Source organism: Tubulanus polymorphus, chromosome 11, assembly GCF_964204645.1.
Source record: "Tubulanus polymorphus chromosome 11, tnTubPoly1.2, whole genome shotgun sequence".
Lineage (NCBI taxonomy): Eukaryota > Metazoa > Nemertea > Palaeonemertea > Tubulaniformes > Tubulanidae > Tubulanus > Tubulanus polymorphus.
The window spans coordinates 5,420,250-5,433,956 of NC_134035.1; the positions used below are offsets into that span (position 1 = coordinate 5,420,250).

The window sequence follows — 13,707 nt, forward strand, 5'->3', positions numbered from 1 at the left end:
GAGCAATGAATTCCCGAGAAATATTCCAAGGATTGAACGGAAAAACACTGATTACTGACTGAGAATCTTCCACAAGTCATTCTAACAACTCAACAAGCCGTTTACATTTTCATTAGTTCCTTTATTTATTCGAAAAGTTATTCAATTTTTTATTCATATTCCGTGTAGAAGTGACACTGATTGCATACTCGGACCTGGTGGCACATTGATATGTACGAACTATACCAGTCGAAACTTTATATTAACAATTATATATAAAATCACTATTTTCATATCTACGTTTAAAAAACTGCGAAAACTAAGTCTATTTGTTATGTGATGCAATTTTCGCCGAGTTTAGCGGAAATGAACTTAATATGAAACCTCTAACGGTTGAATTACAAGACATTTACATCCGAATGAATGTGTGTTGTTAGTTGCAACAGGTTTTAGAGTATAATTGATATATTATAGAAATATTCTGCCAGTCCCATTCGATAATAACATACAATATGCGTATCTTTGCTGTAAATAACTGTATAATATCAAACAAATTAATCATAGATTTATTATTAATATTGTCGTAAATAGTAAAATAATGTAATAATATTTCTATGGATTACTGGGTACCTCTAATACCTCGTTTTTGGATATTGATAACTTTTAAAAAATAAATCTTTCCTATAGATAAATATGAAGACGCTTGACCCAGTACGCAGCTATTTCATTTCATGAAGATATAAGGATCTTTCATAGACAGAATGATTTCAGACAATAACGTCTCGTTGAAAAAACTTCATAGGTACTTCATAGACACTTCACTTTGAACAGCTCTTTCATGTTACGCTATGCGGATATGGCAGTTTCTGACTCGGGACAGAGCTATTTTATATGTACCTGTGACAACTTTTTAGTGGCTACCAAGATAAAAACTCGAGACCGATCATGACAATTCTATTAATACATGAACTACCGGTAGTAAAATTCCCAATGTGTCTCGCACTTTAAAACACTATTTAACGATCATTACATTAAAACCTCCACACAAAAAATATTTACACTACTTATATAAACTAAGCCATTATTTCATCTAAAATATAATACAGAAAAATAGTCGTTTGTTACTTTTCTAAAAACGAATGTACATTCAACGTACATGCAACAAGTTTTTTTGACTAGAACTGTGCTTGGCCCTGCAAGCGACAGCTTTATGATGCACCTTTATTTGTTCATTCGCGCGTAGTCTTAATATCTTTACGTATCAATCATTCATGGTTGAGATCACGAAATCAGGTCCGCAGTCGACGATCAAAACTGGTCCAGTTTTAACTTCGACCGTAGCGGTTAACTCGGTCAATTTTGAGTTCAAATTTGTCTACAAATCAAGCCCAAAATTGCACCTGGCGTCCGCATTGGAACGTCACATGATTAAACTATCAACAGTCAGTAAACTGTCGGCAACACACTAGGTATTTCACGCTTAACAAACATTAAGAAAAAACCCAAAGCCAGATTTTTAGAAAAACACTTGATTGTTAAATGACGTAAAGAAGGTGGGAAACGGATATTCATAATGGCACTACTACAGACGGACACTTGAAACTTCAAATTCACCGAAAGGAAGATAATTGATCAGTTCCTTGTTTAACCCTTTCAGTGCGTCTACACCGCAGTGCAGTGTATGAATCGGTGAGGGATTTTGCTAGTACACGGCACTGCGGTGTATTGATGTAATTAGTAATTAGTTTTTATCTCTATTGAAAGATGGCAGCACCTGTCAAACATAATGGAATATCAGTAACTAACCATACACCGCACCGCGGTGTAGACGCACTATATCAGTTCCTTGTTTAAACACAACTGATTCTTATTATCTGCGAACACAGTCCAAAGAATATTACCATCTATACAAAACTGTGACCGAGAGACGATTTTCAAACATCTTTGTTTCAATCAAAATTATTGGATTGACGCTAAAACATCCATTTTGAAGATGATACTGTAACTTCCTTATTACAACTTATATATCAAAATATACAAATTCAGCCTGTACACGTATTTGCTGGTTCTGTTAAGCTATCTGCGCCAGTTCAATACTTAGCACATTGTCTATCACACTAATTCATTAAATATCGTTTGTTCAATCAAGCAGGCATTTACAGAATTAAAACTCGATATAAAAATGGATGCGTACAATACTGATACAGAAATATTATCCCGTTTAGGAGAAATATGACGAAATAAAACACTCGGTAGATCACCGCAGATTTTGAACCCGAACAGGGATGTGTTCGCAAGACTCTGGTGATAGAATCAAACTGAATGCGAGGTGATTTGGGACATCAATATCAAAACTTAAGTGGTTCATCGCTTATTGAATGAATTGTCTAGTTTTTATGTACCGAATATAGAACTGACAATAGACTATATAATACATCAAGTCTGGGAAGGAAGATGAAAAATACCACAAATTCGCAGGTGAAAATGTTATCAATGGCGGGTCTGATCCGAAGTCAATATTACGAGCTCTGGACAGAGTCGGCTCTCCTCACTGGAAGTTTAAAGATGTCAAGCGGTCGTCAGTACCACGATAAAACCTGCTTAAACTGTAACGAGGTAAATCTGGATTCTGTTCTGCAGGCGGAATACTATATCACAAGAGGAATCGCTAGCATATTCATTGGCGCCCGCAATCGGACGATCGCCGATCATCATAACTCGATTTCTCCTCCGTAGATCGCCATCAGTAACATCACGCCGTAACCGGTCATCAAACCGAGATTTTGAATGAGTAAAGTTTTTAGTTTCGCGCGCGTCGTTCGGTTTTTCTCCGTTTCCACCGCGTGATTCATTTCAGGCATCTGAAACATTAACACAACACGTTTAAACGTAGCATTACGATAACTGTCAAAATATCTTGTTTATATTCTAACGGTTATGAAATCAGGGTGGCCACTTTCCCCGAGAGTGAATCAGAGAAATATCTTGGTTTAAAATAACAATTAATTCATTTCATTGATTAACAACACGCGGTCAATAGCATTATCCAAATTCCCTGAGTTTTCCATGTGATTACACAAAATTCCCTGATCGAATAAGAGTAATTTCTAGGTTTAAAATGTTATAATTCATTCATTTTCCATTGAATAACGATATGATGAATTATAAAAACTGAAAAAGGGCAAAAGCAGCTGAAATATTTTTGCTACCCCCTTTCACGTTCAAGGCCTTTCTTGAAAAACATGTTTTCGTTTCACTGCTCTCAATACCCATACAGTGAACCTATTTAAGGTTAATTCAACAGCTGGCAGCTGCACCTGCCATACCGTCGAATAGCTAACATCACCTACATTATAAAGACGACGTTATTAAAAAAAAAAACGAAAGGAGAACGTACCATATCGGCGAGAGATATGTATAGAAACATGCCGCCGGCGACGGCGAAAATCCATCGATTCAAAGACGTGTTCTCACCCAACACGATCCCGATGATCAGACCGACGTAGCACGTGCACGCCGATAACAGGTTGTACAAGACGGCTTGACGAACGGTCATACCCGAATTCAACAATATAGCGAAATCACCTGAACAAAATAAAAAGAAAATACATCTGATTATCAGAACATGTACCGCCCTCTCATATATATTGCCAGGTTTTCTCTTTGTACATCTCTAAACAAAAATATAGTAAAACACCCCCGAATTACTGCCATACTCCACTCTATACCGCCAAAGTCGTTCGTGGGCAGTATATCGAGGGGGGGTTGTCTGTGTATATAACTTAGTACCATATGTTTAAATAGGGATTGTAGATAAACGTAAATAGAATTAATGAAATGTAAATGATAATGTTAAGCGCGGCGATTGTTTTTATAGTTCCGCGCTTTACATTAATGAATAAATTATCATTATTATTATCATAATCAAAAATAGAAACTAGATACAATTTCCAAGAATCGATTTAACTATTAAAATCAAAAACACACTTTCCAAGTAAGTTTCATCTCATTTTCATTAATCATGAGCCGATATTAACATTTTTTTTCGAACCCGATCCTTAAGCAAACAGTTTCCAAAGCAATAAACGACTTCTAAAAAACAAAATACGAATCCTACACGTACCTAACTCGTGAGGCAATTCCTCGCAGATCACAGCCAGCGAGATGCTGATACCGGACAGGATTTTATCGGAGAACGCCGCGCCGATCGAAAGTCCGTCGATGAAATTGTGCAACGCGTCGCCGAATATAATCATCCAAGCGACGGGAGCGATTTCTCGCTTTTCCGTTCGGTCGCCGTGGCGATGGCTAATGCTGTTCTTCGCTACTTTTCCGTTCGATGGAATTTCGCTTTCGTACGCCGCATTCTGGATCGACTTTAAAGAGAATAGAACCGTTAGATATTTCCGACTGGCGACGGACGGGGATTGATTTCAGCTCCAACACCAGTTAAACAAAGCATTTTATAAGATGTCTGCTTCTTAGTTACTCCCATGACATCATCAAATTGCCTACTACTGATTTGTATACTTCTTGTTATGTTCTTTTTTGGAAATTACGAGAAGACATTTCCGTCTCCATGATGTCACAAGACGATTCAGGAGGCAGCCGTCTTTCCATTTAACAAAGCCCTAAAATATTTTGTGTTGATTTGTTAAACTATCTACTGGTACTTTCGACTATAAGCATATATATATGTACATATATAATCGCTTATTTCTATTGAGTATTAAATTCAGTCTTGGGGTCAAAAATCATTAGATATTTCATATTTGTTAGAGATATGATTAGAAAACTATTTCCTAAAGATTCTAAAACTTCACTTTCACCAGATGTAGTATTCAACAACATGTTACGTAATGCTAAAGGTTTCTTACAGATCAGGTTTTCCCTTGGTTTGGTGTAGAGGACTGTAACTATGTCTGGCATTCAGGCTAGTTGTCTCTAAGCCTTGACCAAAAGAGCAAGACATAGAGAATTGACCAGATCAAATCATAAGACATCCTTAGTGAGGGCTCTGTTTCTTCTGGTTTATCAAAGAATCAGTGATCCTCATATTCTAAATGAACCTCACTAATGTTTATAAGTGGTTCCCTAATGTAAATGAATAGACCGCATGCTTAACCCTAACTTTTAGCTTCTGATTTATACAAGGTGACTACGTCTGACGAATCAGAAGCAAGGGTTAAGTATGAAGGCAATTCGCATAGCAGGTGACCGACTGTGTCCTACAAAGAGACCACACTTGCAGCATGGCCGAATTACAACATGAATCGACTTGTTATTCCTGTTTATAAGATAAAAATCTAAAGTTTCAAGTCCAAATCAGTGCACCCATTACAATACATTCCGAATGTAATGTATTATTTTCAGTTGAGTGGATAAAAATGACAGGCAAAAAATTGTCACAGGGTGACAAATTATCCCAGAAGATTAGGTTGAAAACCATTAAGTTGACTAACACCAGTACATTAATGATACAGTACGGTTATGTTCAAGCTAAACACTACTATTTACATCAGGCATTTTAAGTAAATACACTGCTGAATTTTTTAGAGTATTTAGTCAGACTGAATTTCTATTCTCTGCTGGTAAATAGAGACTCTGGCTGCTCATACATTAAACCTTCAATGTTATAAGCCACTATTGCCAAATGCCTGAAATACGTTCTCGGAATTTATAGGAGGCCAAACCTAGGAATTCTTGTTTCATTGACCATGTGAATGAAACAGTGAACCGTAGTAGGAGCATTTCCGAAATTTTCGTATTCTCGAAAAGTACAAATGTTACGCAGTTTGTGATCTCCTGACGTTACCTGTTTTTCAAATAATGTCAGGGACAATAAATCTAGAATTCCCCGATCTGTAAGAACCCTGATTACAAAATACTAACGGTAATATCAAAAATGTATTTTCTGCAATATCAATCACAATCAATTACAATATCAAAGCAACCATCTATTCTCGAAAAATCTAACTATCCAGGAGATACATTTTGATTCTCTTATAACAGGGGAATAGTAGAGTTTTGAATTCCTTTCAAACTCAAGTAAAATTTCTAAGAAATTCCCAGACACCAGAAGAAAGTACATCAACCACCGAACAGAAATACACATAGTTTTATCAACAAATGGATGAATTTCAAACTGTTTTCATTGTGTGTGCGCTACAATAAATATAATGTGATACGTGTACAGTTAACGCTACAAGAACATTTAGAGGAATTAGAATAATACGATGAGAAAATGATCTAGATGTTAAATATCGTTAAAACCCTAAAACCGAATGGACAAAACGACAAGAACACATATAGAAATTGGTGAAAGGTGATTTGATTGTGAGTACAATTAACATCGATGACGCGATGATCAGTCGTGGTCCCGGGATATACATCATTCATACTTACTACTTCGTCTGATTCGGATGTGAGCAAATTAGCCTGCAATTAGCATTCCAGCAACAGCATTAAAGAAATAAGTCGATCATCGTTCATTATATTCGAAAACCCAGTTCTAAATTCGAGTGCATTTACACATCTGACTCTAGTCGGTCGATACTTAATGAACTATTGTAATTAAATTTCTTACCACACAAAATCAAACGATTCGTAATGAACTAAATCGAAGTTTAATCAACAGTTCAACCAGTACAGACTGAGCGAATCAATTAAGAATTCAATAGCATCTCATGTTCCTCCCTTGGTCCCCTCCCTTGCAAAGATTTGAACCTAATGGCATCGGGAGACTCTGCCACATTCCTCCGCATAGATTTTAACCTGATGGCATCGTGAGACACTGACACATTCCTCCCTCACGGGGATTTGAATCTGATAGCATCACGTTCCTCCCTAGCAAAGATTTGAACCAAATGGCATCGCAAGACTCTGCCACATTGATCCCTCGCAGAGATTTGAACCCGATAGCGTCGCGAGACTCTGCCACATTCGTCCCTCGGGGATTCGAACCTGATGGCATCGTGAGATTGCCATCTTCCTCCCTTACAGAGATTTGAACCTAACAGCTTCGTAAGACTCTGCCACATTCCTCTCTCACAAGTTTGAACCTAACGGCATCGTAAGACTCTGCCACATTCCTCTCTCGCACAGATTTGAACCTGATTAGTATGTGAGACTCTGCCACATCCCTCCCTTTATCTCGTCGCATCTTTCAGAGATAGAATCAGATTTTAATGTAATCACGAAGTAGGAGCTGATAAAATATATTCAAAGAGGAAATCAAATCACGGGAAGGAATTCTAAGACGATATGCAATAATGTAATATTTACCATCGTCGATACGCTGTTGTTTGGAACGATACGAGCCGTCGAGTCCGTTTTATGGATCGCGTCGCCGTTTCCGTCTGCTGTCAGCGTCGGAGGGACCTTCAACTCCGGGTCGGTGTCGAGATGCGTTTGCGAAATGGCGGAACAAACCGGAACCGGTAAATCATTGTAGCTCAAATCAATTTCACATTTGTTTCGCTGAAATCAGACATAAACAGCAGTTGACTTTAACCTTTCGCTACTTGATAATTGTGCACACTCTGTACCAGATTGGTATGTGGCAACGCCTATACAGTTGAAAAGGAACTAATGAAAGGTCATATATAGCCGACCGAAATATCGGTCGCCATGGAATACAATAGGCAAACTTAGCTAAGTTAATTCAAATTGAATTTCGCCATCTAGACGTATCACTGGACACATTTAGGCTTACAGTTCATTTATTGGAAACCAATTTCCGGAGAGGAGGGTAAACTTTGTTTAGCAATAGAGCGTCGAGATATCCCAGACAGCGCAACCGAGTCCGGAGCGCCAGTTCAACAGTTCTCGAGTTAAATCTGACTAATCAGTTACCACTGCGTTTCCTGATTATTCACTCATTACCTGTTTTATGCTCATGATCAATTTCATGATTCTTTCCAACATGAAGAACAGATAAATACCACCGATCACCGTCGTACAGAGATAGGCATAATCTCTTGGGTCTTCGTACAATTCACCCAATCCTAAAGCCTGGCGAGAAATAAGAAATTTCACAATGAACATAATATTCTCATGCATATCATAGGTTGTTGGCAGTGAAATTTTTACATTTCTTATATTTGGTCAACAGCACTTCTGTGAGTTTTTATTCCGAGTTTTTCTAGTAGGCCCATCGGTACATAATTGCGTACCCATCACTTCTTTATCTAGAGAATTGAAATTGATTGGGACTGATACACGTGTCAATAGTTTCACGCTTTTCTTAATAAGGGAAATCTGTTTCGCTTCTCTTCAAACATGTACCGGAAAAAAGACTTTGTGAGCAAAAAAGAACATTCGAGGAAAGAATTGACAAAAAGACGTCTGCCTTTGAAAAATTCAGTCTGTTACTGCTACACGACACATGGCACAAAGTAACGAAACAATGGACAAAAAATTGGAAGCGACATTGATGCAACGATATCGAAATGTACAGTAGCTTGGTGCAGTGATTGAATTGAACGCAGTGATTGAAATAAATAAAGCAGGGGCTAGTTTTATAATTAGACTGGCTTTAGAGTAAAACTCGGATCAGTTTTACTTGTTTTTACTTTTACCCAATCGGTCTGGTTTTAAAGACCAGTTTTAACTTCATTAACCCAGGGCTGGTTGTATAAACCGGTTTGAAACCTTGGCCTTTTTTCAGTAGTTTTGACTTCATCCACTAAGCTGGTTTTTACAACAAATTTTAACATAAACTTAGATGGCGCAATATTTGTACTTATACAAATCACTATCAATGTCTAACTCTTAATGGTTTCAACTCAGCCGTTGGGGGGCTGATAATATAGACCGGTATTAGCTTAAACCAATGAGCCTGTCCTAAAGACCAGTTTCTACTTGAGACTATTACTTACGTCCGGAATTAGAAACAGTAAACCGCTACCGGCCAAACTACCGACCGCTAGCGCCACCATGAACGTGAGTATCGTCTCGTAGAATGATTTCTTCATGAACGGAAGCACGAGAACGCCGATCAGCGACCCTCCACTGATCACCGTCACAAACAAAAATCCATAGCCCCAAACTGAAAACAAAATATTTACCAAGTTTGTCATCGTTTTCATCTTTTATCTTATAATTTTACAGGTATAGGTAAATAACATTTCATTAACAGATATCGAATTTTAGAATAAGACTTAATGAAATCATTCTTCAACAAATTTTGGGCGCTTCATCAAAACATCAGATTAATTCTGGGCTCCACGGTTTACGGCGCAAAGGAGGGTTAAAAATATTTGGATGCTTTTCATGAATTTTTCACGAATTCTCAAGATTTTTCATGTTGCATATAATTTTTCCAACAGCAATCTATTTTTCACAACAATCTGACATCGCCCGATATTGAATACATTATCAGAAAAGTCTTTCTTCATTCAAACTGTTCAACCGATTTTTTGCAACTTCATCGAATTGTTTCGTCAATCTCTGTAGTCGTCATACGCCGCCGCAGTAATAATCATCGATTATCGTCGACGCCATTATCACAATAATCCCCCGCCGTATTTATATCATTACCGATAATAACGATACTTATTTGCCGATTTATTCAACTGATAAGTTGATAACGTATAATGATAGATATTAGTCTGGACTACGGACCTCATTGGTAAGTCAATAAGTCTGAACTTATTTCGACTTTCCCTTCGTCGACAATAACACGCGATAAATATTTATAAGTATCGAAATCAAACAACCAGCATTTCGTGTGTGCGTACTCATATTTATGAGGCTAATTTCGGCAGTTACCATTCGGAACAAAAACAGAATTATTAAGTGACGTAGCTTAATGTTTCGAGTTCAGTTCTACACTTTTCACGAATCGAACCTGACTTTCAGAAGCGTCAAATAAATAAAACATTTAAAACAAACTCATTGTTACTGTACTATTAAACAGACAATGGAATAGTTGAAACATTGCTTTCCTAAGATACAAAATCATTTTACCTTTTTTTACAAAAATTTCCCTAGCTATCAATGTTTTAATACTTCCATTTTAAAACGCACATTAGGTTGAGCTAGATTTTCATAGTAATGTGCCCGTGAACCTGGAACTTATTTTGGTACTGATATAGGCCTACCCGGTCCCTGTAAAATACCCAAGGAGTATGAAATGTACATATGATGACGGAGTACAAACTGAAACTGACCTTCAGCGGCAGATGGAGGTCGGTGGACTTTATCCGGTACATCGGAACATTCGTAGTTTTGCGCGGTGAACAGAACCGTGGACGAAATCGTATCGAGTTGATTCGAGTTTATTGATCCATTCAATGTGTGCAATTGAAAAATATCGTCAGCAGAAAGACACTGAAAACAAATGAAAATGAAATCAGACTAGATTCGTAGTTGAAGTATCAATTCCACGATGAATTCCATGTTCATCGTTCTCTCAATTACATGAATTCAAAATTAGAAAAAGTTTTCCCAAATATTTCATGGGTGATTTTTTTCAGTTTTCCCAAATGGCATTTAACAGATACCCTCATACTATATATGATTCATGAATCTTGATGCACTATTTCTTTTTTTAAGGTGGATTAGGTTGTTCAGCTATTACTACCACAGTAGATGATTGGTTGATATCGGCGAAAATGAAGAAAAATCGCTAAAATAAAAGTTTCACCAAGCAACACACAAGTGAAGTGTAAAATGGATTTCAATGATATTTCCAGGAAAATCTATCTGCCATCAAATTCACCAATATTTCGAAACCAGGAATCATTATTTCAAAAGTTTATATATCCCCAATTTCCCGTAACTGTAGACGCTTACCTTTTTCATATAACAATCGGAAGTTTGAGATTGAATTGGAATCGAGGCATTACACTTCGCGGGGGAGGATGAATCAGCGCCGAGATTCCCGGAGTGTTTGTCCTTGCCGCCGCGTAAAATATTGCGTAACATCGTCGCTAATTCAGTAGAACTCAGCGTGCCGTTAGTACCGTACTTCGTAACTAACGAACTCGCGAACTCTTGTTCGATCGTCGGGTTTTGTGCCACGACCGACGATTTATACGAAAATCCGAGAAACAGCGACGAAACGAAGACGATCCGAACAACGGCGCTCGCACTGCCGCGGGGTGTCGATGACATTTTCAGTTCCATGGCTGAAATATTAAGATTAAAATTTAAAGTGAGTAAAAGCGAAGTAAATTCAGGCCGATTGGTCCAGCTCTCCGGGGCCTCCCTGAGCCAGATAGCTAGCGACCTATAAAGCTTTCATAAATTCTATTTTTTAAATCATTTTCATCAGATGAAAATAACCAAGTCTAGGTTATTCAAAAGTTGTGGAAATTCCACTGGTGGATAATTGGTGAAGTGACAATTGAAATTGCATTGTGCGTTTGTCCACCAGTTAATTCTCACCAACTTTTGAAAACCTCAGCTCCTGATTGTGAAACTAAACTGTAGTTTGGTTACTGATTAGATAGAGTAACAGCTAATGATTGTTCTGGTCTGTTGTTACAAGCTCACCTCATAACAAATGAAAATAATTATTCCGGTCCACCTCTTTACACACTTACAACTTAATTAATAGCAATAACTTTAATCAAGCCTTATTGAGCTGAATCTGTTCATTCATAGTCAATGACTGAGGAGTTTCAGTAGGGCCTACCCTATATAGTACCAGTAGGCCTACTTGAACAGCGCACTCGAACTACTTATACTTTTCGAGTTTTAGTCTACACACTGACTCTAGTCTCTGTCAGTGTCAGCAGTCAGGAACACTTTCCAAAAACGGCTTATTCTGCCAATTTCGGCGTTTTCCGCCAATAACGGCGGAATCAGCCATTTATGGATTACTCAGTTTTAAACTGCTTCTGCCAATTTAGCCGAAATCGGCGTTTTCTGCCATTTTTGGCTTGTTCTTAAAAAACGCCATTTCCGCTGTTTTCAGCTGTTACAGTTTTTAAAACTACATCGCCAGAAACGGCGTTTTAGCTTAGATAGTTTTACAGGTGCTATTTATAGTGCTTAGTTCGATGGGAGTCCTTATTATGACATCATCGCTTTTCTGCTGGCATACATTTGTATATTTGCGCCGAAAAATGAATCTCATTGATCCATTCCAGGCTTCAAGAAAGAATTAAATATAAATGTACGGGTTTCCGATGGCAAATGTATTTGAATTCTGTTCTTTCTTTATACCTGTATTCTATGTAATAAATATATACATACATGTATCCCAAATAGTTTCGAAAATGTCTGTTTTATTTTGAAATGAATCTAGATACAGCTGTATTGATTTTGAGTGTTGTAACGTCATCGGCCACCAATTCATTCAATCACTACCCATCACAAGTCCAATTAGCTGGGAGGCATCGAAGATGTTAATTACCTTCAATTAACCAACATCATATGCAGTCCAATATATCCCTCAACCATTCTATGCTTTATTAGGCAAGATAAGACCATGGGCAAAACTTAAAACTAGATTTTTGATACACTAGTTTATACATCCATGATTGATTTGTCTTATGAGAACGATAATTATAATAATAATTTTATTTTTATTTTCAACATATAATATTTACACATCCGTTCACCTCAGCAAATTAATTATTTTATTCCGAAAAAAAGTACCCTGTAGACACTAGGGAAAAAGTCTAAGCGGGTGGGGGAATCCTCATAAATAACAAGTGGACTGCCAATAATGGCTTAATAGTTTATGATTATAAAACTAGCTACGCCAAAAACGGCGGAATACGCCAGAAATGGCGAATGTTTTTATGTGTACCCATGGCAACATTTAATTGAAAACTTTATAGTAGTTTTTAAAACTAGTTCCCAAATTTATTTTTAACAAAAATCATGATTAATAAACTTGTTTCATGCTGTAGTAGTTTTGAGAGTTTTCCCAGAGTTTTTGGGCTGCATATGACGTAATCATTTAGAAAAACGTGAATTTGACCACTTTACCTAGCTCAAAAATTTCCATCCTAGCGTCATATTAAAGCTTATCGTCTGCTCGAGATTATGACGTAATCGGCAACATGCGCTAATTTGACCGGAAGTGCGCAAAAAACTTTAAAGCAAAACTCGAAACTTAGTGAGCTGAAAGTGGCTGATTAAGCCATAAACGACTGTAAAAGTTTCAAAACTGAGTGATCCATAAACGGCTGATTCTGCCGTTATTGGCGGAAAACGCCGAAATTGGCAGAATAAGCCGTTTTTGGAAAGTGTTCCTGACTGGTCAGTACTATCGAGTGTTGACTAGGTATAAAAATAGGCCTATGTATTATTTCCACAGGGAAATCCCTTATTCACTAACAAGATCCGGCCTTAAAATACCCAGAGAATTTAAAATTAGCCACACAAACCACACGAAAACCGCACAAAAGTAAAACCAAAGTCAAACTTTGCAATAAAATGGATTTTATTTTGAATTGAATATTAGGCCTTTCGCTTTTTAGAATTTGAATTACTGCTAATATTCAACTTCTCAAACAATGACTTGAGCGTGAAATACTTGGCACGTACCGCAGTTAGTTGACAAAACAGCACCAATTCCTCATAATAATCCTATGTTCTGTAGGAAGATTTTGAAAGAAAAATAAACAGCGTCGTGTGACACGTTGCCCGCAAAGTAGCTTATCACCGTCATCGTGCGCCACCTACAGCCGTATCCGCGTTTTATATACAGTCCAAGTCCGTGGTTTTATTTTCGAAAAAGTGTCACACATATTACTCGGAGTCATCCTT

At 37.4% G+C, this 13,707-nt stretch overlaps 1 protein-coding gene across 3 annotated transcripts; it reads right to left on the bottom strand.

The window, feature by feature from the left end:
• Positions 1 to 121: 121 nt before the first annotated feature.
• LOC141912478 (metal cation symporter ZIP8-like) lies at positions 122 to 13,612 on the bottom strand. 3 transcript variants are annotated; one of them, XM_074803703.1, is made up of 10 exons: positions 13,486 to 13,612; positions 10,777 to 11,111; positions 10,152 to 10,311; positions 8,859 to 9,028; positions 7,864 to 7,992; positions 7,264 to 7,458; positions 6,385 to 6,417; positions 4,103 to 4,355; positions 3,377 to 3,564; positions 122 to 2,840 (listed from the first exon to the last, which is right to left on the bottom strand). In XM_074803703.1, the coding sequence occupies exons 2-10, from the start codon at positions 11,107 to 11,109 to the stop codon at positions 2,691 to 2,693; spliced, it is 1,611 nt and encodes a 536-aa protein (XP_074659804.1). In that variant the 5' UTR covers positions 11,110 to 11,111; positions 13,486 to 13,612; the 3' UTR covers positions 122 to 2,690. The 3 variants fall into 3 exon arrangements, with proteins under 3 accessions (XP_074659804.1, XP_074659806.1, XP_074659805.1); XM_074803705.1 differs by lacking the exon at positions 6,385 to 6,417 and having other exon boundaries at positions 4,103 to 4,346; XM_074803704.1 differs by lacking the exon at positions 6,385 to 6,417.
• Between the last annotated feature and the right edge of the window lie 95 nt (positions 13,613 to 13,707).

Coding starts and splice junctions, on each gene's coding strand:
- LOC141912478 (XM_074803703.1), bottom strand. CDS start 11,109: ATGGAACTGAAAATGTCATCGACACCCCGCGGCAGTGCGAGCGCCGTT. Junction 6,418..7,263: donor ACAACAGCGTATCGACGATG/GTAAATATTACA, acceptor TGCTAATTGCAG/GCTAATTTGCTCACATCCGA. Junction 3,565..4,102: donor GGAATTGCCTCACGAGTTAG/GTACGTGTAGGA, acceptor TATTTTGTTCAG/GTGATTTCGCTATATTGTTG.